Source organism: Antechinus flavipes, chromosome 2, assembly GCF_016432865.1.
Source record: "Antechinus flavipes isolate AdamAnt ecotype Samford, QLD, Australia chromosome 2, AdamAnt_v2, whole genome shotgun sequence".
Lineage (NCBI taxonomy): Eukaryota > Metazoa > Chordata > Mammalia > Dasyuromorphia > Dasyuridae > Antechinus > Antechinus flavipes.
This window is the reverse complement of record NC_067399.1, coordinates 48,398,121-48,422,723: the sequence shown is the minus strand read 5'-3', so window position 1 is coordinate 48,422,723 and position 24,603 is coordinate 48,398,121. Positions and strand designations below refer to the sequence as shown.

At 46.6% G+C, this 24,603-nt stretch overlaps 4 protein-coding genes across 5 annotated transcripts in view; 2 read left to right on the top strand and 2 right to left on the bottom strand.

Annotated features, from left to right (window-relative positions):
* The first annotated feature begins 3,378 nt into the window (after positions 1 to 3,378).
* On the top strand, positions 3,379 to 12,927 carry HAS3 (hyaluronan synthase 3). Its single transcript, XM_051974726.1, has 3 exons — positions 3,379 to 4,517; positions 8,407 to 8,508; positions 9,853 to 12,927. Exons 1-3 carry the CDS (start codon positions 3,897 to 3,899, stop codon positions 10,774 to 10,776), a joined length of 1,647 nt encoding a protein of 548 aa, XP_051830686.1. The 5' UTR covers positions 3,379 to 3,896; the 3' UTR covers positions 10,777 to 12,927.
* A 252-nt stretch (positions 12,928 to 13,179) lies between these two features.
* Positions 13,180 to 16,380, bottom strand: DERPC (DERPC proline and glycine rich nuclear protein). Its single transcript, XM_051974724.1, has one exon. The coding sequence runs from the start codon at positions 16,378 to 16,380 to the stop codon at positions 14,335 to 14,337; it is 2,046 nt and encodes a 681-aa protein (XP_051830684.1). The 3' UTR covers positions 13,180 to 14,334.
* CHTF8 (chromosome transmission fidelity factor 8) lies at positions 16,377 to 23,597 on the bottom strand. Its single transcript, XM_051974725.1, has 4 exons — positions 23,492 to 23,597; positions 17,419 to 17,477; positions 17,041 to 17,158; positions 16,377 to 16,601 (listed from the first exon to the last, which is right to left on the bottom strand). The coding sequence occupies exons 2-4, from the start codon at positions 17,439 to 17,441 to the stop codon at positions 16,377 to 16,379; spliced, it is 366 nt and encodes a 121-aa protein (XP_051830685.1). The 5' UTR covers positions 17,442 to 17,477; positions 23,492 to 23,597.
* Positions 23,598 to 23,640: 43 nt separating this feature from the next.
* The window catches only part of UTP4 (UTP4 small subunit processome component), a 30,898-nt gene continuing 29,935 nt past the window's right edge, over positions 23,641 to 24,603 (top strand). For both annotated transcript variants that reach the window (XM_051974722.1, XM_051974723.1), the window contains exon 1: positions 23,641 to 23,726. The gene's annotated coding sequence lies outside the window, so the exon portion shown is untranslated. The remainder of the gene's footprint in view (positions 23,727 to 24,603) is intronic.

Genomic DNA, 24,603 nt, shown 5'->3' with positions numbered 1-24,603 from the left:
CACTCGCCTGCTCTTTGCTTAAGTAAGGGGCTCAGGAGCGCTAAGGCGGGGGGTGGGCTGGGGGAGGGGGTGCCCGAAAGACCTTATGGCACTGGGAGAGAACGCGGGGTTCTCCGCTTCTCTTGGGGAAGCACATCTTTCGGGGCGGGGGAGGGGGAGTGTAGAACGCTGAAGGGGCAGAGCCTGCGCGTGGAGAGGCCTCTGGGCAGCCGGGGGGTTGTCCGGGACCTTTCACGTGGTGTCCGGAGGAGGCACCGGGCAGCGGGCTCGGTCCCGGCACAGACCCCGGCAGCCCACAGGAGTAATTCCCCGCGGGCTCGGCGGCGAAGGAAAGAAGGGCTGAGGGCGCCCCTGCCCCGCGTGGGGAGCCGGGGCGGTCGCCGTCGGGGGCCGGGATGCCCGCTGCGCCGGGCCGGCTCCGGAACGGAACAGGGCGGAGCGGGGCGCGGCCCCCACCGCCTTGCGGCCCCTGCGCCCCGCGCCGGGGATGCCCCCTCCCAGAGCTCCTGAGCCGCGGGCCGGGCCGGGCGCGCGTCCCGGCGGGGGCGCCCTTGGGTACTTAAGAGCGCGGCGGCCCGGCGGGGCCGGCTCAGTCGGCGTGTGCGGGCGGCGGCGGGGGCGGAGAGGAGGAGGACTAGGAGGAGGGGCATGGAGCAGCCGCAGCCCCGCTGATCCGCCGGGAGAGTGAGCAGCCGGCCGCACGGTGAGCTCGGGGCCCCCGGGGAGGCTCCGGCCGCGCAGCTGGGGGCCGCCGCTGCCGACCCGGCGCGCTGCGCCATCTTCAGCCTCCCGCCGCGCTCCGCAGCCCCCTCCCCGCCGACCCCTCCTCCCTTTCTTCCTCGCGCCTTCCCCTCCCTCCTCCGCGAGCCCCGTTTTGTGAATGAATGAATGAATGAAGAATGAATGGATGGATGGGAGGGGGCGGCAGCGCCGGGGCGCGGGCTGCCTGGAGTGTGCCCCACCCGCCGAGCCCTAGCGGCCGCCTTCCCGGGTGCGGGGCTCTGCCCGGGGGCCGGCGGCCGCACGTGGGGCCCGCGGCCCGAGTGCGCCGGGCGCACCTGTCCGCCCCGCCCCGCCCCGCGCCGCCTCCGTGGAAAGTTTGCTGGGGGCCGGTCCGGACGCGGAGCTCCGGGGACCGTGCGGGGAGAGGGGCTCCGAGCGGAGATCCGAGAGCCGCGGGTTGCGGCGGTTTGTGCCGGGCCATCGTGTGGCCGGGCCGGCGAGAGCTGCCCCGGTGCCAGGGGCCGGGCAGTGCCAGGACTGCAGTCTGGAAAGCTCTGGAGCCCGAAATGCAAGGATAGAGAAAGTAGTTGCCACCCCCCATGTGCTTTCCCCTGTCCTTTGATGAAGAGGGTTGTTTGGAAGTCGGGAGCACCAGGTAGTGGGGGGAGGGGGGCGGTGCAGCTATGCGGGTCTTGTCACCCAACTCTTGGCAGGTCAGGGTGTCTTTGAGGAGGGCCTTGGGGGAGGAAGGGATTTTGTGAGACCTCAAAGGTAGTGCCTTTGTTTGCCTTTTACCACTTGGGAAAGGGAGCTAGGGGTGGAAGGAGCTTTTTTGTTTTGTCTTTTGTAACCTTTTTCTTTGTGCACGCTCCAGTCCCCCAACTAAGGTGGGTAAAGCAGGCACGGAGCTGTGGGTGGTCAGAGGCTTGTCCAGCATGGATTCTTACCAGGGTGGGCTGGGATTTTTAAAAAGAAGTGCCCGCCATCCCCCTCTCTTTCAGTTGCACTGCCCGTCCGTCCCCCAGCGTAATGCCAAGGAAGAGTCAATGCAGTGACCAGCCCTAAGGGGTATGGATTTCTCGGTGCTTTATGCTTCTCAACCATATGCTCTTAAAGGGCGATCCTCCTCCCCCAAGGCACTGCTTTTTCGGGCATTGTGCTAGCCCATTAGCCCGTTCTCTCGCTGTGGGTCATGGGGGGAGGTGAGTTTCCTTACTGCAGAGAAGAGCCTGCTTGGACCTCCCGCTAGGCAGGGGGGAGGGGGGCAGAGTCCTTACTTTCGTGTAGGGAAAGTACGGCAATAGCCTTTTTGGAATTGTGGGAATGGAGGAGCCTCAGAGATGCCCCTGACAAGTAAGAGAAGAAACCTGTATACTCTCAGTACTCTTAGATGAAGCTGTTTCTTCCTGGGGATGGAGAGGGGGCTGAGGGGAATGGAGGAGGAGACCCCAGAGAGCTAAGGATCTGAGTCCTGCCTCTGCTGGAAGGGACTGGGGAGGGAGCGGCCAGGGCAGTGAGCAAGGGGCCGAGTCTGGGTTGGGGGCACTTTACAGGAGCCGCTGTCCAGGAGGGAGCGGGCCGATGGCAAGGATGGGCACAGAGGCGGCTTGGCACAGGACCCGCCAGCCCGCTCCCCCTCCCGCTGCAGCGCCCGCAGCAGCGGCCCCGACAGCCCCATGTCCTTGCAGCTCTCCTCGGCTTCCTTCTGGGCTTTACACACAGCTCACCTTCTCCTGCCCTCAGCATCCATTTCCTCCTCCCCTCCCGAGGACTGTTTTCCTGTTTACTTTCTCTGCTTTGCCTCAGCCCCCTTTTCAGGAAAAGGGAGGGTAAAAGGGCACAGGGAAACTTTCTCTCCATTTTAATTTTTGTGCTTTGTTACCTCCCCTTTTGTGCTACCCATTTGTCCCATGCCAGGAGCCCTACCCCTAGAGCTGTCCTTTCTAGCTGTCATTCTGTCCTGTGAAGCTGGACATGAGATGGAGCCAGTTATTCTCAATATTCCTTATAAAAAGGATCCCAGCTGGCCCCCACCCCCACCCCCCTTCCTGATTCCTTTTACTTCTGAGACTCTCTTCTTGGGAGCTTGTCTATCCCTGGTCATTTGCATGTTACATTCTCTTGCCTGTCTCTGTGTTGCCTGGCACAGAACTAGTACTCAGGAATTATTTCCTGATCCAGCATTTAGTTCACTCTTCTTACACCTTACCTATACCCACCATGAGGCTCTTTCTCCACTTTTCCTTCTTCCAGCAAGTTTGTTCCATCCCCAGATGAGATGGGCAGCTGGACCAGAAGTCCCTGGGGTGTTCAATGCCTCCCTGCCTGCCAAAAGCACCCATCTCTGATACAGGACCCTTCCACCTCCCTAGCTTGGTGTTGTTAGGTGGGTGCGCTGGGCACTGAACTGTCCAGTGGAAGATTATTCATGGTTTGCACTGGCAAGATGGTTTCCTATGACCAATCCACATAGGATTTACCCACCGCCCATGCTAAGGAAGGGATGTTTGCTGCCTTCCATCTTCTTCCAGACTCTCCTACATATTTATGGACAGTAGCTATTAGTTCTTTTTCTTAAAGTAATGGAGTATAATGCAAATATCTATGAAAGGAAGATTCTTTATTAAGTTTGAAGGTGGAGAGGGTTCATCTGTTTTTAATCTTGCCCTCACTTAGGCTCCACACACAAATGGCTGCCTTTATAGGGTGCTCTGCCCTTTTTACAAGAGGCATTTGCCCCTTCTCCTCCTCTCTTTCTGAGATGACCTTCCATTTACACTGCATAGATCTGCTTATACAATTAGTTGTCTGTCGTCTCCATCACTAGTATGTGAACTTTTCCAGGGCAGGGGTTTGGGATCCCCAGAGCTTAGTGCACTGCCTGGCACAAAGAGGGGACTTACCATCTGCTTCCAGTGGCCTGGCAGGGTCCTGTTGCTGGGAAGGCCATGGCTAGTGGGTTGTTTTGAGCTGCAGTGCACTAAACACCAAGTGGCCACACGAGTCTGGCACCAACCAGCCTAAGAAGGGGTGAACCTATGCTGATTGGAAACAGCAGGGCAAAGCTCCCATGCCCGTCAGTCCGGGAGCCTGGCTTGTGTTTCCAGTGGGTGGTGGATCCAATCCTAAAAAATGTTGACTGACTTTCCCTTTGCTCTTTTTCCTCTGGATAGATGCCAGTCCACCTGAGCACAGCCCTGCGTGTAGTGGGCACCAGCCTCTTTGCCCTGGCAGTCCTGGGAGGAATCCTGGCGGCGTATGTGACTGGGTACCAGTTCATCCACACAGAGAAGCACTACCTCTCCTTCGGCCTATATGGCGCCATCCTGGGCCTGCACCTCCTCATCCAGAGTCTTTTCGCCTTCTTGGAGCACCGGCGCATGCGGCGAGGGGGGCGGCCCCTGAAGCTGGCCCCTTCCGTGGCTCTATGCATTGCTGCCTATCAGGAGGACCCAGATTACCTGCGCAAGTGCCTCCGCTCTGCCCAGCGCATCTCCTTTCCCAACCTAAAGGTGGTGATGGTGGTGGATGGCAACAGGCAGGAGGACACTTACATGCTGGACATCTTCCATGAGGTGCTGGGCTCCGAACAGACAGGCTGCTATGTCTGGCAGAGCAACTTTCACGATGTGGGAGAGGGAGAGACCGAGGACAGTCTGGAGGAGGGGATAGGCCGCGTCCAGGAGGTGGTTCGGGGCAGCACCTTCTCCTGCATCATGCAGAAGTGGGGTGGCAAGCGGGAGGTGATGTACACAGCCTTCAAGGCCCTCGGAGAGTCTGTGGACTACATTCAGGTATGGGTACAGTTGGTTGGTGCTGCGGGGAGTCAGAAAAGAGGGACAGGGAAACCTGGGGGCCTGATCCCTCCTGCCAGGGAGTCAGAATTTATGTAGCACTTGCTTCATGCTGGGCTTTGTGCTGAGAGCCTTACACACATGCTCTCATTGGATTCTTACAACCCAGGGCGACTATTGTGTTCATTTTATGGTTGAGGAAATTGAGGCAGAGAGGTCCAGTGCTGTGCCCAGGAATGCACTGGACGCTTTATCTGCCTCAGGATCCCCCCCTTACCCCAACATCATGAAACCTCTCAACAACCTCCACTTAAAACCTTACCGTTCTGAGCCTGCCTCTCAGGCCTGGGCAAGAGCCAGGAAATGTGCAACTTGAACTCGTCTCCCTGATTCTAAGCTCTATCCCTCTGCCCCCTAGTGGCAGGCCTAGAGGATACTGAAGTTGGAGCTGGAGAGCAGCTTAGACATTATCTGGGCGGGCTCATGCAGTGACTGGCGTGTCTGGCACACAATAGGGACCTCATAAACCCTAGTAAATTGCAAGGACTGGATTTTAATCCAGATCCTCTGACTCTAAAATGATCCTTCCCCCAATATCTGTCTTCCTGCCTGTAAGGTCTCCCCACCCTGAGGAAACCTTTACCCAGGTGCCTGAATTGGAAGGTAATCAATTGGGATCGTATTCCCAGTTTGTAATAGGTAAATAATAATGGGAAAATGTCTGGAGGTATCCCTATTAAGTGGGGAGAATACCCCTTCTTCAGGCTTGGGGTACTTCAGGCTGAAGAGACCAATCAAAGTCATGTTAGGGTCCTGCTCCTTTGGTGTTCTATTCACTGATTGAAGGTTTTACTAATTCAGAGTTTTATATATTGCAAATACTCATTAAAGGATCAGGGATGTTAGTATTTATAAACTACTTAAGTTATACCATCTAAGATGTGTGGGGACAGAGACCCTATCATCTAGCAGAGTGCTTGGATATTTAGCAAATATTTACTAAGTGCAAATGAATTACTCATAAATCTCCAATTTCTCTCTTCATGGTTTTAACCCTATATTTTAGAGAGGGAAGTTGGGTTTTGGAAAAGTTAGCTTTTTGTGGTTTATCACGGGGCTTTTTATCAAACTGTTCTTTTGTTTTTGCTCAGGAGTCCAGAATTTCAAATAGGACATGGTTACTCCAGTTGAAAGTTTCTTTAGAAATATATGTTGATCTATTCTGTTGTCACCACAAAAGCCACTCCCTCCTTCAACAATTCCTAAAGAAAACTAGCTAAAAAGAAATCTTACTTCCTGTGTGTTTTGTTGGATCAATGAGCAGCTGTGCTCCAGGTGCCCGACTCCCTCCACTTTATTGCTGTGGGATAACTGCCTATAGGCATAATCAGCAAAAGATAATTGGTGATGAGTTATAAATGTAGTGTGAATCCTTCTGTCTGATCCAAGATTTAAATCTTCCCAGAGAGGGAGAAAACACTATTGTGCTCTCTATGCGGTCCACTCCATAGAAGCTGCTCCCTACCTTAGTATCCTTATTCACCCAGGAATGGATCCCTTTAGGAAAATTGACAATAGGAGAAGAGAGGGGAATTATTTGAATTCGAAGAATAAGGGGGAAAAGTAGGAATGAATGATTGCTTTTAAGTAAGATATCCTTAGAGTCCAGGGAGGATTATTCTGGGAATCTCTTCTTAGTTTGGGAGATTCCTCTGGAACTGATATCAGCATGCTTTGGATTGCATTTGTGGATTACCCAGACTCCTTTTATTCTAATTAACTATAAATTGTATTTCTAACAACCCACTTGCTGGCTATTCTCTTAATATCTTGCTTAATATCTCTATTCCAGGCTGAATGAAAAATAAAAAGGGCATACTAAAGTCACATGCTTCTGGATAGAGCACTGGGCTGAAATCAGGAAGATCTATGTTCAAATAGGTCTCAGACACTCACTGGCTAGGTGAATGTGGCCAAGTCACATAAATTCTGTTTCCCTCAATTTGTGGCAATCTGTGAAATGGGGTAATACTAGCACCTACTTCCCAGAATTATTGTAATGTGGATAATGTGAGATAATTGTGAAGCACTTAGCACACAATATAAATGTTAGCTGTTTTTAGGAAAAAACTCAGGAATTAAAATTTAGGAATAGCAAAAATTTTAGATCTAGGCATTTCTTTTTCAATTTTGAGAAGAATTACTTGGAATTTTAAGCATGTTAGCGAATTATTCTTACCCTGCTTGCTTTCTTATTTCAGACTGAAAAGGTTCTATATGTCACTCTATTAAGTAAGAAAGCCAGAAACTGGATTATTGACCCACCTAGAATATAATCTTTGGTCCTAAGAATATAGACCCAATAAAAGTTGGCAGAAGGCAGAATGGGCAGACTGATAGGTTTTATCAAGATCCCAAGTGTGGATATACTCTGATCACAAATACACTGGCTTTTAGGGAGTTTTGTGACATTAAACGCATCACTTAATACCTACTGAACTGAGCCTTAGTTTCCTTACCATAAAATGAAATGGACTAGTTGACCCTTGACAGCTTCTCTGATCTATCTAGCTTACAGGTAAAACCTTAATTCTCTCTCCCATTGGAATGGGAACTCCTTGAGAGAGAGATTGCTTTTCTGTACATGTCTTCAGTGCCCAAGGACTGCTTTACATATAGTTATCATTTAATAAATGCTTTCCCTTCATTCTTAGATTATAATAATGCTCAATTTAACTTCTCAAAATGAAGTTTGTGGGTTTCAGCCATAGGTATTGGTTCACAAATAACAAGAGAAGGCAACTGCCCTTCAAGTGGCCCTGGATTACATGAAGGAGAACCTAAGAAAAAAGAGAAAAGGCATGGGTATGGTAAAAAATAATCTATGGAGTTTGGTCTTGTCCATGTCAGATTATTCCCAAGAGTACCGATTACATAGCCTTTTTTTCCTGGGAAAAAACCTAATAGAACATTACACTAGCCTCACAGTTCCCAAGCTCCTGCTAAGCCCCTTCCACCTTTGCTTTCTTCAGGGCCTTTCTTTAGCTGAAGTATTTTTTTTTTCTCTCTCCTACTTTTAAACATTTTTATTTAAAGTTTTGAGTTCCAGATTCTACCAACCAACCCCCCCCCCACTTCTCCTGAAATGGTAAACAATCAGATATAATTTATACATGCTTCAGCAGTTCTTAAATCCTTTGAAGCTCTAACCCTCACCATGCAGATATGGGATTGCTTTTTCCCCCTTTTATTTAGCTTCAGATTGCTCCATTCTCTGATGATTGGACTTGTCTGAACTGCTAAACATACTAGACTTTCCTTGTAATCTCCTGGTGTACTGATGTTGACTGTGGATGGAAGTGATGTGACAGAGACAGTTTTCTTGGGGGTCTGAGTTAATTGGGCAGATCTGCCACTGCTTCGGCACTTCAGGCTGAAAAACCGTTGTTCCATTGTTGTGACTTGTTCCCGAACACCTCCTCCCCAGATAAATAAAATGTTGGTACATAGGAGCTGTACTATAAGAGCTTAAACTAGCTCCTCTGCTTGGCATTTCTCCTCCTTGTCTGCAAGGATATCGATAGCCTTGGAGAGGGCCAAGACTTGTTTGATGTGAAACCTAGAACCCAAACTCTTATCCTTCTTTCCCTGCATAGGGACTCTCCCACCCACCTCTTTACATGTTTAGTGCCCTTTACTCAAGTCAACCAGACACTGCCTAGGAGACCCGGAACTTTTCTTTAATCTATCTTCCCCCATCCTAATGCAAAATGGTACAGCAGGAAAAGTAGGGGAGTGTTGCAAGAGATAGTGACAGATAGCCAAAGGGACTTCGTGGGATCTGGGGATCTGAGCCTAAGAGACGCTGACCGTATGCTTGTTCTGTCAGGTGTGCGATTCGGACACAGTGCTGGATCCAGCGTGTACTGTGGAGATGCTTCGAGTTCTGGAGGAGGATCCCCGAGTGGGTGGAGTCGGGGGAGATGTCCAAGTAAGACACATTTAGGGATTTTCCTGGAGAGTGCCCTATGGTACAGTTATTTTTAATTTCTTGTGGCTGGAGTAGAGCACTGGGCTTGGGGTGGGAAGAATGGAATTTCCCCCCCTCCCTTGGTGGCTTTGGAGGGAAAAGAATGGGATATTGAGAGCTGAGAATTTAGAAGACTAAAAGATTGCAGTGGAGAAAATCTGGACCTCTTGACAAGTGAGTTTCCTAGAAGGTCAGTGGCTAATTTTCAAGATAAACTTTGTTTCTGAGTAACTCTTCAAGAAATCCAGACGTTCCTTTTGGGGGATTCCTTTTGAGGGATTCCTTTTGGGGACTAAAAATCTCTAAGAGATCCATCATTCAGTTAATGACATTGGGGTCCAGATTCTCTTCTAAGAGATATTTATAGAGAAAAGCCAAGAGAAACCTCTTGGGCAGGACAGTAAGCCTATCAGTAAAATAAAGCATTTATTCAGCACCTGTCATGTGCCAAGTATTGTACTTAAGTGCTGGAAAGCTAATGAAAGACAAAAGATAGTCCTTGCTCTCTAGAAGCTGATCTTCTAATAAGGGACACAAAATATAAACTACTAAGTACGAAGATAAATGGGAGATAAGAAGGGAAGGCATTCATATTAAGAGTGACCAGGAAAGGCTTCTTGCAGAAAGTGGAACTTTAGCTGGGAAGCAAGGTGGCAGAGATGAGGAGAGAACATTCTAGGCTCAAGCAAATCTCCCATTTTGTCAGTCTGTTATGACCCTCAGCTGCTATCTCCTCGTAACATTAAGTACTGGCTTTTAACCATTTGATAACATAATGACAAAATTTGAATTGAGTAAGGGGGGGTGGGGGTTAAACAGTGTGGAGTTGGAACTAGGTACCTAGGAAATTAAAATTTCCTACTACCCTCAAATTTTCCTTCATTAGCCAGCCCAGAACTGGAAGTTGGACATTTTCCTTGGGAACCAGGGTAGCCCTTTAGCAACTTTTAACCATTTGATAACATAATGACAAAATTTGAATTGAGTAAGGGGGGGTGGGGGTTAAACAGTGTGGAGTTGGAACTAGGTACCTAGGAAATTAAAATTTCCTGCTACCCTCAAATTTTCCTTCATTAGCTAGCTCAGAACTGGAAGCTGGACATTTTCCTAGGGAACCAGGGTAGCCCTTTAGCAACATCTCTTTTATCCCCTAGGCTGTTCTGTGAGGCAGAAGACCTAAAGATGCTTTGGATTAGAAAATTCACGAATACCAGAATGCTCCAGATGCTTCTGTCTGTAGCCTCTAGTTGTCAGAGAAATGGAGTGTGTGTTGAAGCTAACAAGAGTTCTCTTGTTCCTTTTTAGATCCTCAACAAATATGACTCCTGGATTTCCTTCTTGAGTAGCGTGCGGTACTGGATGGCCTTCAATGTGGAAAGAGCCTGCCAGTCCTATTTTGGTTGTGTTCAGTGCATCAGTGGGCCCTTAGGCATGTACCGGAACACCCTTCTTCAGCAGTTCCTAGAAGATTGGTACCACCAGAAATTTCTAGGCAGCAAGTGCAGCTTTGGAGATGACCGGCACCTTACCAATCGGGTTTTGAGCCTTGGTTACCAGACTAAGTATACCGCACGCTCAAAGTGCCTCACAGAGACCCCTACAAAGTACCTCCGTTGGCTCAACCAACAGACTCGCTGGAGCAAGTCTTACTTTCGAGAGTGGCTCTACAACTCCCTGTGGTTCCATAAACACCACCTCTGGATGACTTATGAGTCTGTGGTGACAGGTTTCTTTCCCTTCTTTCTTATTGCTACCGTCATCCAGTTGTTCTATCGGGGCCGTGTCTGGAACATCCTCCTCTTCTTGCTAACAGTGCAGCTTGTGGGCATCATCAAGGCTACCTATGCTTGCTTCCTTCGGGGCAATGCAGAAATGATATTCATGTCCCTTTATTCTCTCCTTTACATGTCCAGTCTCTTGCCAGCCAAGATCTTTGCCATTGCCACCATCAACAAGTCTGGATGGGGCACCTCAGGCCGAAAAACCATTGTCGTGAACTTCATTGGACTGATTCCCGTGTCTATTTGGGTGGCAGTCCTTCTGGGAGGGTTGGCCTACACAGCTTATTGCCAGGACCTATTCAGTGAGACAGAGCTGGCCTTCCTAGTATCTGGGGCCATCTTGTATGCCTGCTACTGGGTAGCACTCCTTATGCTGTACTTGGCCATCATTGCCCGACGCTGTGGAAGGAAACCTGAGCAATACAGCTTAGCCTTTGCTGAAGTGTGACGGGCAAGGGCAGCTCTCTGAGCAACGTGGGAAAAGTGCAATGGGCCAGGGAGGGGAAGGGGCAAACTTGACTCCTACCAGTTTAAGGAAAAGAAATGGGGCGGGCGGGCGGGCGGGCTGTGTCCTTGTTTTATTAACTGTCGTCCAAAGGACAAGTTTCAGTGCAAAGGAGTTTGACCTGCAGTATGGCCTGGAGCAACCATCCCATTACACAGACCATGGATTCAAATGAAACCGTCACTAGATTCCTTGGACACTGAGGCTCCTGTACCTCTGCACTGACAATGATTCTGGAGATTGTTTCCTTTCCCTGAAGCCCAGGAGTAATCCAGAACCAAGTGTGCTGTGCACATCTGAGAATGGCCTCCATTTAGCAGCAGCTTTTTGGTGAGTGAGCCAGCTCCGCCCACACTTCCAATCGCTAGATCCCTATGATTGTCCCAAGGAAGTGGACTGGCCTCTGGGTATCAGGGAACAGGGTCTGAGAATGGGGCTTTAGTTTGAAGATCAAGTATTCCTGAATACCCAGAAAGTGACCAAACCAGCAGGGATGAGAAACTTCCAGTAGCAGTTGAAGGTGAATTTATACCAGGAAGAGGGCACACATGTCAGTCATCTATGTTCTTTTAGTATACTACAGGCCACAGTAAATTTTAGTCATATGATGGATGGAATTCTTAAATTTGGAGTTTGGGATTAAGGCTTCCCATGTGCAACAACTCAAGAAATTATAACACAATCATTTAAAGCTTAGGAAATTATGAAGTCTTCTAAATCCATGGGGTTTCTAAGTGAACCACTTCTCTTTCCTCCATAGCACTGTTTAGTATTTCAAGTGGCAGAAAAGTCTGCCCAAGACAGGTAGATAACTGTTTGGGGTGACTGAGGGCAAGTAGATGTTTATGAAGCTGCTTAGACTTGAATTTCAGGTCAACTCCAACAAGCTGTTGCTTATTATATGAAATCCAGCCTCCTGCCCTCCACTACAACCTGCTGTCTTAGATTCTACTATAGTTTACAGATGCAATTTTTGTCTCTTAGTTGTCACTTATGCCCTTAAGTTTCTCCATCTTATCCCCTAGGCATTTTTCAGTTTTCTCACAGCTAAAGTTTCAAATTTTTCAGCTTTATATTTGCTTATTTCTAGGCAACACAGAATCAGGAAATGGGGCGTTTCCAGTTCCTAAGGTTTTTTTTTTTCCTCACTTCTTTCTACATCTCATTGGCTGAATCACCATAAATTGTATACTCTCAATTCTTGAGTTAACATGAACTAGTTTAAACTCATCTTTGGGACTTTGAGCATCTCTTGTTTATTAGCAAGACCACAATAATATTCCTGACTTTATTCTTCACTACTGAATCAGTCTCTAATACCCAAAAGGCAAATTGGGGGGGGGAGGGGAAAAACCTCTAGGACACCTGTTGTTTCCTGCAAGAGAACGAAATGTGCTCCAAATGGCCACTGGGTCAACTTATGGTGCTTTTCTTTTCAAACGAGTTTGTGTCTTGTGCGTGCTGCCAGCAGTTGCGGCATCACAGCAGCTCTCTACTCCTCCTGGCAGGTAGACCATCATGGATGAGGAAGAGGCCAGAGGTACCAGCTCTAGTTCATTCCAAAGTTTTGCTTATTAATGAGTGAGCTTTTGAGCTAAATAATGGAGGAAATCCAGCCAGCCAATGCAAGGTTCAGATGTAAAACTAAGGGCTTACTTTTCTCAATTTTACCTAAAAATGGTTAAGGAAAAAATAGGTTTTTCCTAGCTGTCCTACTATCAGAGTTCCTCCAATCCTGCTACTGTTGCCAGATTCCCAGATAGAAAAGGAGCAGAGGTAGATAAGTGGGCTCACAACTTTCAACCTCGACTGGTTTTTATAAGTTATTTTTTATATTTTCTGTAAAACACAAAACCAAACATCATCTGCTTTATCCCTATTTCGTGCAAGGGAAGAGAATTTATATTAATGAAAAATTTGGTTTTTCTCTTAAATCCCATTTTAATGAGGGTTTTTCTGATCTTTTGTAATTACTTATTTCTACAATGATTTGTAAATGTATTTATTTTTTACCTGCATTTTTTTCACTTTTCAAAAAGGTCAAAGTTTTTATACTATGATGTATTTGTCAAAATAAAAATTTGCACACGAGAATAGCAGTCTTATTATTTCTTAGAGGTCCTCATCCCCCTTGTTTTTAATCAGTGTAAAAAACTTAGGTGTGTCTCAGTAAGCCCCAAACCTGGAACTTGAAATGGGGCTAAAAGATACTGGTATGCCAGGTAATATACCATTCAATACATCTCACAGGATGACACTGATCTCTCGGCAAAGCAGTTTCCCAAAGATAAAGGGTTCACTGTGCTTGATACTAGTCTTGAGTCTTTAAGTGAACAAGAACTGAAATTTAACTTCCATCTCTCTGGTTTATTTGCCATCCAACCACTTTCCCAGATAATTTCCAACATAAACTCAGTCCATTTAACTGACAAAACTGTCAAAGGTGATTGTGCATTTAGCCCAGGAACAATATTAAAGATGTTATATACAAGTGGGTCCTAACTCAGATTGTAATTTGGGTCAAAATCCTTGATGAATTATCAGGCAGATGAGTAAGAAAGCTCCAGCTGTGAACACAAATGTAAGCTTTCTTATTCCTACAGCAAAAGCAGCTAGACAAGCTACACAGAAGAGAATGTAGGCTCACAGCCAACTTCAGCTAAAACAATTAAAACTCAAAGGTGAGGTTCCTTACCCCTGGGCCAGGTAACAAAATGGGCTCAAAATCAGCAACCTCCCATCCCATTTATTAAAGAAACAGTAAGAAATGATATATTGTAGAATGAAACACCAACGATGCCTTCATACCAGGCTGAAAAGCAGTGATTATTCCCCTCCCCCTCCCTTTTACCTCCCATCCCCCCCACCCCCTAGGTCCCAGAGCCAACATCAAATTCAAAATCTTGAGGTTCTTTGATTGGGAGTTAACAGTAGCAAGAAGGGCAGGCGAGAAGCTGCTTCACAACTTTGGCCTCCTGTGAATTCCAGAGGTGGCCAATGTCCAGTTTGTGGCATAAAGAAATAAGCTTTACTTAGAACTGAAAAGGACTATCCAGTCAGAGCTGCTCTATACAAAGTTACTGAGTAATGTTTGAAAACTGGAACACAATTAACAAAAGCAGCTACCCGGGTTTTCTCTGATAGGGAAGATGGTAGTACAGAATGAGCTGGGACTGGCAGGCCTTTGCATCCCTGAGGAAAAGTCCAGGAGAACAATCCAAGAAATGAGTAAGAAAGAGAGAAGTCGGCACAAAGCAGTGAGAAAGCACCACAGGCTACAGGACACTGGGAGTCTTTCTCCCCATCCTTAGGGTTGAGCTTGCCTGCCAGAGTCCTTGTCTCACAAGCAAATCGAAGACTCCATCTTCATTGGAGAAATAAGCCGTGAAAAGAAATGGCCATCAAGTCAAGCCTTTCTGGCCTTCAGAACACAGCCGTTCCATCTTGCCCAAAGCCGTGGTACCTTGCAGCCAATGTAGCCTAGGCGGGAGGGGGTGGTCTCTAGGGTGGCAGCATTCCATTCGAGTACATTGCAGCCAACGGGCCTCCTGGTCTAGGAAAAGTTGGACCGGGACCAGAAAGGCTTCCACTCCTAGGAAATGGTACCACAGTCTTCATTATAGGGCCATTGACCCTAGGAAAAGATGGGTTTATACCCATGGGACCAGATGGCCTTGGAAAAGGAGCTTGGTTTATGCCTGGAGCACTTGCTGATGTGGGACCTAGTGAACCAGCAGCAGACCTGGGGAAAGGGACTTGACTAGGACCGAGTGGGCCAGTGGATCTTGGGAAAGAAGCTGGACTTGGGCCTTGCAGTCCAGCTGATCTTGGGAAATTAGGTGGGTTTGGGCCCAAGGGACCAGATGACCTTGGGAAAATTGCTGTACTGTGTGCCTGAAGACCAGTGGAACGTGGAAAAGTAGGTGGGTTTGAGCTGGTGGACTGGGAAAATGTAGCTGGGTTCAAGCCTGCAGGATTTGTCCCCCTTGGAAAGGGAGTCGAGTTTACACCTAAGGGGCCAGTTGGCCTTGAGAAAGGAGTTGAATTAGGACCTAATGGGCCACTAGCCCTTGGCATAGGAGAAGAGTTTGGACCTGCAAGGCCAACTATCCTAGAACCAGGACCAGAGTTTGGACCCATAGGACCTGTTGCTCTTGTCATGGAAGATGGATTTGGACCCATATTTCCAGATGACTGTGAGAAAGGGGCTGAATTTGCTCCAAGGAGGCCAGCTGCCCTTAAAATGGGAGCAAGATCCATACCTAGAGATCCAGAGGCTCTCAAATCAAGACCAGATCCTGAGCCTATGAGACCAGCAGCTCTCAAATTGGGACCAGCTCCTGAACCCAAGACACCACCTGCTCTGGGATCCAGATTAGGACCTTGGCCTGTTCCCAGACCTACTCTTGGGTTAAGACCAGGGCCTGGTCCCGGGGCACCTGCTCTTGGGTTAGGACCAGGACCAGGGCCTGTGCCTAGGCCACTAACTCTAGAGTTAGGACCAAGCCCTGTGCCCAGAAATCCACTTGCCCTGGGGTCAGGGACATGCCCTGTGTTTGAGAGACCACTGGTTCTTAGGTTGAGGCCTGGGCCTGGGCCTGGATTCAGGCCACCCGCACCCAGGCCACCTCCTCCCAGGTTGCCTGCACCCAGGCCACCTGTGCCTAGGCCACCTGCACCAACATTACCTGCACCCAGGCTGTTGGTGCCAACACCACCTGAGCCCAGGCCGCCCGCGCCCAGGCTACCTGCTCCCAGGCCGCCAGCGCCCAGGCCGCCCGGTCCCAGGCCACCAGCGCCCAGGCCGCCCGGTCCCAGGCTACCTATTCTAGAATTAGGACCTGGGCCAGTAGTACCCAAGAACCCACTTCCTCTGGGGTCAGGACCAGAGCCCGTGCCCATAAGGCCACCTGTCCTTAGGTTTGGGCCGAGACCTGTGCCTAGCGAACCTCCTGGTCTCAGGTCAGGACCAGGACCTGAGCCCAGACCACCTGCTCTGGGATCAAGACCAGCACCCAGAAGACCACTTGCCCTTGGGTTAGACATAGGACCTGTGCCTGGGAGCCCACCTGGCCTAGGATTAGGCATAGGACCTGTGCCCGGGAGCCCACCTGGCCTAGGGTTAGACATAGGACCTGCACCCGTGGCAATACCTGCTCGAGGGTTTAGACCTGAGCCAAGTGGGCCACCTGACCTTGGGAAAGGAACTGAGCTTGTGCTTGGAGGATTCATCCCTCTTGGAAAAGGAACCACATTTGAGTCACGGGCACCAGCTGGGAAGGAAGGCGGACATGAGGCCAACGGGCCAGATGGCTTTGGAAAAGGAGCTGGATTTCTGGCGAGGGGGCCAGCTGGGAATCGAGTCAGATTTCCACCAAGAACACTGGCCAAAAGAAAAGGATCAGGGTTTACCCCCATTGTGTTGCCTGCATTCAAAACAGGAGCCATTGGTGAACCAAGGGAACCGTCCATCCGTCCTCGGGGTGGAAATGGGGCACGAGTCCAGGGAGTTGGCCGCTCTCTAGAAAAAATCCTTGGTTCTTTCATACTTTCTTGGGAACGTTGGTGATTATAGGTTTTGGGCGAGTTTTGAAGAGAATCTTGTTCTTTATTAGTGCTTTCACTAGGTACCGAGTTGCTGTCTGTTTGCCACTTTCATCACATTCCTGTTCCCCAGAACCACTTTTTACCAGGACAGCAAATGGCTTCTCCAAACGGATAATTTTCCCATATAGGATATGATGCCCCACAATCAGCACAGGAATTCCCTTCAAGAAAAAACAAAAAAACAAAACAAAAAACAAAACAAAAAAAAAAAAAAAAAAACACAAGATACCTGAGGTTCAGGGTAAGAGAAAACTCAGGCAACCCTATCAACCTGTTCAAGTCCTTTGCCTTACTCCTTGGCATTTCTCACAACATCTCTCTGAGATGCTACATTTGACAACCTCCCCAGCCCTGTGCATTTCCCAGTCACAAAGAAAAATACATTTTCCATTTTTAAAGATACAACCTCTCCAGTTACCCCAAAATAAAACTTCTCTGATGCTTCAGAGGTAGGGTAGGAGCACGACTGGATTCCTGAGGACATTAGCCAGACCTCACATAACAAACCTTAGGGCAGTCCCCACTGTGGGCTCTGGGAGGGCCACCTTACTGTGGCTTGTTTTTCTGAGGCGTTAGGCAGGGTAAAGAAAGCCCCCTCACCTCGGTGGTGTAATGTAGGTCTCCCAGGAGGTTTCCAGCTAATCCAGTGCTGTAGCGAGCCTCGATCTCCCCCTGTAGCTCCATCAGCACCCATTCTGCCAAGCCTCCAGCCCCAGCACTGCAAGCAAAGGGCTGGTGGTTACAATATTTTTGAGGGGTGAAGGATGGGCAGTATACCTCCCATAAAAGGCTCAGCCATTCTTTTTGATCAAGTTTACTGGAAAGTGGGTAGTGTTAGGCACTGAACTAAAGGTTGAAATGCAAGGATCTGCGCAGATGCACTCTGGGATCTTAGCTCTTTGAGAAAATCATCAAACTTATCCAACCCCAACTATTCATCCCACAATGGAATAAAATCATCAACATGGATTCACTCACCTGGAAATCACAATTTGCACCATCAGCTTTTACTCTCAGAAAAGCAAACTGAAGAGAAGCTGAAAAGAGAAAGGAAAAAAAAAATTTATATAAGGACAACTTGAAGCTTTCTTCTTGGCCAAATAGGAAGAATTAAAAAAAAAAAATACCACTTTGACTTTTCCCAGGAGATACAATGTAAACTTCATTGACTTCCCTCCTTTGTACAGTCAGAAAAGATTATTTTAGAACACAAAAGGTCTCCAGGAAAAGTTGAGTTACAAAAATGTCTGTAGCATCATTTAAAATAGTCTGCCACATATTTTAGGTACTCATCTCATCTAAGGTCATTTCCCACAGACAAGGGAAACCAAATGTACTGTACTGAGATTTGTCTTATACAACAGTGTCATCTTGTGGCAAATTTGTGTACTGTTCGAGAGTATGTTTAAATGACAATGAGAATAAACAACACATTTTGAAATGGATAGCCTAATCATCCCACACATTTATCTACTATGTTTTATTTGAGGGGGAGGAGGGGACCAAAAAAAATTTAAGAATCAACTTCTAAAATCACAAAACTTTTGCTTGCAGAACTAATGAGAAAACAGACAAAATTCAAAAACTTTGTACATTTTCTCATTAGTTCTGCAAACAAATGTTTTTGAAACTGATGCATGCAATTTCATTAAATTTCAAATTGCAAACACAAGAGAAAAGGGACCATGAAAAGGACTTATTAGGGGTAAACACTGACAACAAATAAGAGTAAGTACAACAGAGAAAAATAATATTGCATGGTTTATAACTACCCTATACAACAGGTAGTGCAAGCTTTACCTTCTTTTTATGTATTAGGAAACTGAGTCTGAGAGGGTAAAGGCTTTTGCCCCTGATGACACAATTATTAATTGTTCAAACTCAAACCAAGTCTCTAGACTCCAGGTCTATCTTTCCTTTCACTACAAAACATCTAACAATCTGATTGGGACTTTAACTAAAACTAGTTTCTGAGGAATAAGAAGGAATTCAACCCAGAAAACTTATGAGGCAATTAATTAGTAGGATTAATATATTCTTAGGTAATTAAAAGGCAAGAAAATAATAATAATGTAAGTCCTAAAAAAATTTCTGAATTGAAAAGCAATTCATTATTTCTACAGAAACACTCCTTTTCTATAAATTACAGAAAAATTTAACTCTCTAAAGTTATTATTCTTATTATTATAGATTTGTGGAAATGGAGAAAACATCCTCACAAATTAAAAGCCTAAATGTCACATACTTGATGAAGAGGAGTTCCTAAAATTTATGGGCTCATCAAGGTCTATATTTATTAGAGGTACTTAATAGTTATTATTTACATAGCGCATGCTATGTTTGCAAAGAGCTTTACAAATCTTATGTCATTTGATCCTCACAACCATCCTGGGTGGGAAATAAAATGACTCATCCAGCTTGTGTGTAAAACCAGATTTGAACTCAGGACTTCCTGACTCTAGGTCTAATACTCAACTTTATTATCCAGCCACTAAATAACTTTATGATGATTGATGATTTTTTTTTTTTACCTTAAATGTCTATAAGTCAGAGTATGAGAAAACATCTGTGCAGATGTATTCACAGCGGAGTATTCAGAGGGTAAAACAAAAGAATTTTCTTTTAACAATCTACTGAGCTGTTTCAATTCAAAATGCAGCAACTAACATTTTGTTTTCTGCAGCCAGATAAGACAACTCTATGTTCCAGATTTCTGGGTGTTTTTTTTCAATGTTGACTACCTGACAATGATGGTGAAAAGGTCTGTCAAACCATGTGACTAGATTTGGAATTCAAAATATATGATTACCAGATATTTTGGAAATCAGTGGGGTCCTAATGAAACAAAAATCAGTTCCTAATAGGCAAATGTGCATATTTAAGAAGACTGTGGGCAAGCATACAAGATATAGTATGCACCACACTTTGTGAGGCCAGTCCTAATCTGCCCTCCTTCTTGGCTGAATAGCAACCCAGAAAGAATATTTTGTTAACACTTGCTTATTGGGAAGATGTTATGGATGTCCTCAGTAGTCACTGAATGGATCAGGATGAGGAATAGACAAAAACCGTTAAACTATTGGCTAGCAACTATAAATAACGTCAGAGACTATAGCATAGAAATAATCCAGGCATCTGTTCTGAAAGATTAACTTTCCATTACAACTGTATTCAAAAGAAAGTAAAAGAAATCACAGGATTTAGTCAGAAAAAAGAGCATTTTTCACGATTCCCTAATTTTAAAAATCTAAACAATCTCTACCTTGTGCCGATGAAGAACCTGAGATTCACAGAAATTTAATGACTTGGTCAAGACTATGTAGGTACATAGCAGCACTTAAATATACTGAAATTATAGTGTACTACTCATTGTCAAATTTGGCCCTTACTATCTCATTTATGACTTGGAAGCTAAGTGGTATTGGGATGAACACATTCTGACATAAACCTCGAAGTCCCCATTCTCTCTATATATCATTGTCACAGATAGACATCTGCAATGGACCGGCAAAAGTAATACTAAAAACTAAAACTCAGCTTGGGTATTCTAGCATTTGTCATTTCCAGCTAGTCTAGAACAGATCACAAGAATTACTGCATACCAAGTCTGATGTGGGAACATTCCTGTGCATACTATCTGTTACCCAAAATAATAGGACATATATACAGTTACCTGGCAAAGAATATTCTCTCTTTCAGAATACAGAAATCTCCTGTGATCATAAAACTATGTTGTCTATTCCCTTCCTTATTTCTTGATATCTACTGTTACTTCTGGTACCTAAATATTTTACTCTTTGGGGTTTGGGCAGGCCCAAAAGCTCATAGCTCATTTACTCAATTGCTTAGGGTGTGATGAGAAGGGAGGGCTGAAGAACAAAAGGAGTTGAATTTCTGCCTCTCTAGAAAGGAGAATGTAATATTAAGGTATATCTAAAGAAAAAAAGCACAGAGAATAGAGTATAAGTCAAATCTTGTTTAAAAAAAAACCAACTGACAAAAAAAGATTTCTAATTCCCAAATTAATTATATTTCAAACTTTATTCAACCTGGGAAAATAAACTCTAGCTTTTGAAGCATATAAAATTTGATCTATACAGAAATGTGTGATAGCAAAGTGACAATATTTCACAGGTACTGATGCACCATTATAAAGGCCCATTAAGTTATACAACTGAATTAAAAACAAGTCAGTGGAAGTACCCCCAAATCCACTTTAGTTTTTCCCTACAAAGCAAATATAAGCATAAATCTATTGTATTAGGAGTGGCAATTCAGTTTTGTTAAGCATATAACTTAAGTTTCACTCCTTGAACTAAAGATAAAAACATTCAAGCCAACATAAGTAATCCAGTTCATATGAGATAAAAAAAATATCAAATAATAAAAAGCAGTTTAAAGAACCTATTATTTAAAAAGAAAAAAAGGCTTTCGAGTATACTGGATAAGATTATTACAATAAACTTATACTTTAGGAACCATTACTCATTTCTCTATTTCCTTCTGATATTTAAATTTTCAATATGCTTTATAAACATTAACTTCATTCTCATGTTATTCATTTATGGATCATTTACTGAGTACCTAAGGCACTAAAAGGAAGGCAAGATACTTATGCTAGATGTTTTGAGAGAGGATAAAAAAAAAATCTTAAAGATTGTGGCTATAAGGAATTAATGTCCAAGTTAAGATTAATTGATGTGCCCAAGGACAGTGAAACAGTTAACTGTTTTTGTCGGTTGGCCAGGAGAAAAAAATCCTAAGCCATATTTTAGATATTTGTAATTTCAAATATTATGAACACGAATACATGTCATCACTTTAGGAGATTTATTCTTTGCAGCAATCAAGACCTAACAATATTCATCTTTCCTGGTGACTAAAATACCAAACTGTTCTTGGTTCATTAAATTCTAGCAAATTGTTTATTTCATTTGAAAAACCATAGAAGCGAGCTATCATAGAAAATGGTTCTATATTTACATGTTCCCTAAAATTATTCAATCTAAAATATATGGTTTCTTAGGACAAAGTGGACTTAAGGAATAGACAATACCTATAAACTGCCCCTTACTCTCTCTCAACTTCAGATTTTTAAATGAGAACACTAAAAAGTAAAATAAAAATTCATGTCAATGAGTTCATCAAGAATTAACAGGCACTTAAAAGTTAAAGATTGCCCTGGAGGAAAAGGTGCTATACACAAAGCCTGAAGGACAAATTTTAAAAGAAATCCTTAGAGAAAATTCTGCTTTATTATTCACATGATAATCCTTCATTCACTTCCTGTTCTTAGGCATCCCTTTCCCTACTACCAACTTTAACTTTCAATTATTTGTCAAGTCAAATTTTTTTAACTCTAAGGGTTTCCCTACAAAGTTCATGAAAAAATCTTGGCTTTAGAATACATCTCTCATGGAAAACATGCTCCAATTTTATTGTTCTGAAAAAACTTTGTATATAACACTTTATGTTGGCTTCACCTTAAGCTGTTACTTGGAGGAGCAAATGAATTTAATCTTAATAACTTTCCCTGTACTTCTCTAGAAACTTCCTTAAAATAGCTAACATTTATATAGTGCTTACTATATGAAAGACACCTTGCAAAGAACTTTCTTTAGTTACTTCATTTAACATGTTTAGAGTAGTTTCAGAATATAGTGATGAGTAGTTTGAAGGGTGCTGGATTTAGAGTCAGAGCTTAGATTTGAATCTCACCTCACTGACTATATGTGGGACCTTGGGCAAATTATTGAACTTGTGTCTGTTTCCTCAGCAGTAAAATGATGGGATTACACTGAGAAATAGTTAAAGAGAAAATTGAAACTTGCATTACTACCAGATTGCATCACAGAAAGAGGTCAAAATGGATTTCTACTCTAAATATTAGGAATTTTTCCATGTGCTTTCCTCCAAAAATGAAAAATCCACGTGGTTTAAAAATACAGATGAGAAGATTTTATTAGCAGTGTTTTCATGGTACTGTGACTGGAAATAGGCTGCCTGAGCATCAAAAGGCATCCTGTCTACTGACAGGTTTATAGGAGCTAAAAGTGGAGGGGCAGACCCTGTCCCCCCTCCCCCATAAGGGCTGTGATGTACATGTGGAGCTGGATGTTTCAGAACTTTTCATCAGGGAGGGATGGTTTCAAAAATGTGTGTGGACACTATGCATACACGTGTTATTTTTCACAACACACTGTGGGAACATTTATGATTCTGCTTCTCCTCAGGATCAACTACGGCCTTGGCAGGCCCCGGGCTGTCCAAGCCGATTCAGTTCAACAGTTTTACTTCAGTATTTGCCCAAACCTTCCATTAGTCGGACTAGCTCCGAGTCCTTGACCCTCTCCCCCCGCTCCCTTTTCCCTCCCAAGCTTCTGCCTCCTCCTAGAAGAATTTACTTTCCACCCGAGGATCCCCACGCCCCGAACCTAGAGCTCGTCCCTCCCCAGTTTCAGACAACTGTCCCAATCCCCTGGAGGGGGGGGAAGATTCTTGGCCCCCTCCTCCCTTCCCCTCCACTTCCTGAGTCCACTCTCCTCCCCTCGTCTTCCACTTCCTGCATCCCCAGTCCAAGCGGGTTCCCGGTCTCTTCCCCGTCTGCGCCTCGGTCACACGGCCTTGCACGCCCCGCCACCCTCCCACGCACTCATCCTCCCCCGACCCACGTGTCGCTCGCTCGCCCGCCTGCCCGCGAGACCCGCGCCGGGCCCGGCCCCCACTGCTCCGCCTCGACCCCCCTCCCTGCGCCCTCCTGAGCTCACGGATGCCCGGCCTGGCCCGACGCGGCCTGCGAAATCGGCTCCGCCGCCCCCGCCCCGGCTCCGCCGCGTTCGCCCCCGCCCGCGCTCGCTTCCGCCGCCTCGCCTCAGCCCCGGCCCCTCCCGCCTCCCCGAGCCCGCCATTCTTCCCGCGCCGTCCTCCCTCCCTCCCCGGGCCGCCAGCTCCCTCACTCTCGCCCTCCCGCCGCCGCGCCTCCCCAAGCCCCGGCCCTCGCCTCGCGGGCCCCTTCCGCTCCCCCTCCCGCACTCCCCGCCCGGGGCCTGACCTGCAATGGCGGCCGCCGAACGCGGCGCCTCGCGGCCAACGGGCGACAACCGAACCTCCCGCCGCCACCGTCCGCCGCCGCTAACACTGTCTGCGCACTTCCGGCTCCGTGGGGCCAACAACTGCTTCCGGGGTCAAAGCGCGCGCACGTGGTGCGAGGTCGAGGCCGGGTGGGGAGGGGAGCGCGAGTTGCGGGAGAAGCCAGACCAGAGGCCGGAGGTTGGAGGCCGGCGGAGGTGAGTGCGGGCGATGGGAGGACGGGAGCAGCCCTGCATCGTTGGAGGATCCCTCTATAGGGTGGGGGGATCCGGCTCCGAGACACCCCCCAAAATTGTCGAGGGGCGGCGGGAGGTCCCTCATGTCTCCTGTGTCTAGCCCCTTAGATCTGCTTCTAGGGAACGTTTCTTTCTTCTAGTGGGCATACTGGAGGCACCTACTAAGCCCTTGCCGGGGTACGTTACTAGCTGGCACTCCCTGTTACTCAATACCGAGGTAATCAGATTTGCAAAAGTAGTTTTGATCTCTTGATCACCCGGGGGGAGGGGGAGGGTACTGTCGTTACCCACGTTGTACAGAGGGGGAAATTGACTTGACCAGAGTCACCCAACCCGGAAGCGTTTATCACGGAATTTGAATTCGGCTTCCTGACTCGCCAGCCCAGCACTCCCCTCTAGTGAGTTCTCAGGCTGCTTAGGGCTCTTGGAGAGGGACTCGTGTGTCCGAGCCGCAGGATTCAGGGAAGCGTTCTAAGGGTCAACTAACGCAACCCATCCAGGAGGGGAAACCGAGGTTCGCAGAACCGGGTGAATGAAACCCATCATTTGTCCCCTTTATTAGACTGAGCTACTTACCTACAAGGGGGACACCCACCCTTGAATTTTGAGCTGAAAAGTAGGCACGTCTCAGTGAACAAATGGCACTTTTCACCTTTGCTCCTCCCTCCCCCCCCCACCCCCGTGGCCAGCACCTCCTACGTTTAACAGATTGGTATGAAATTGACAGGAGAGGCGGAGCCCTTGTGAGTCCCCTGGCGGGGGAGGTGGTCTTTGATTCTATCACCTGTGCAAAAGCTTGTGGAAACAGAATTTGGGGTGTGCTTTGGACCTCCCCAGA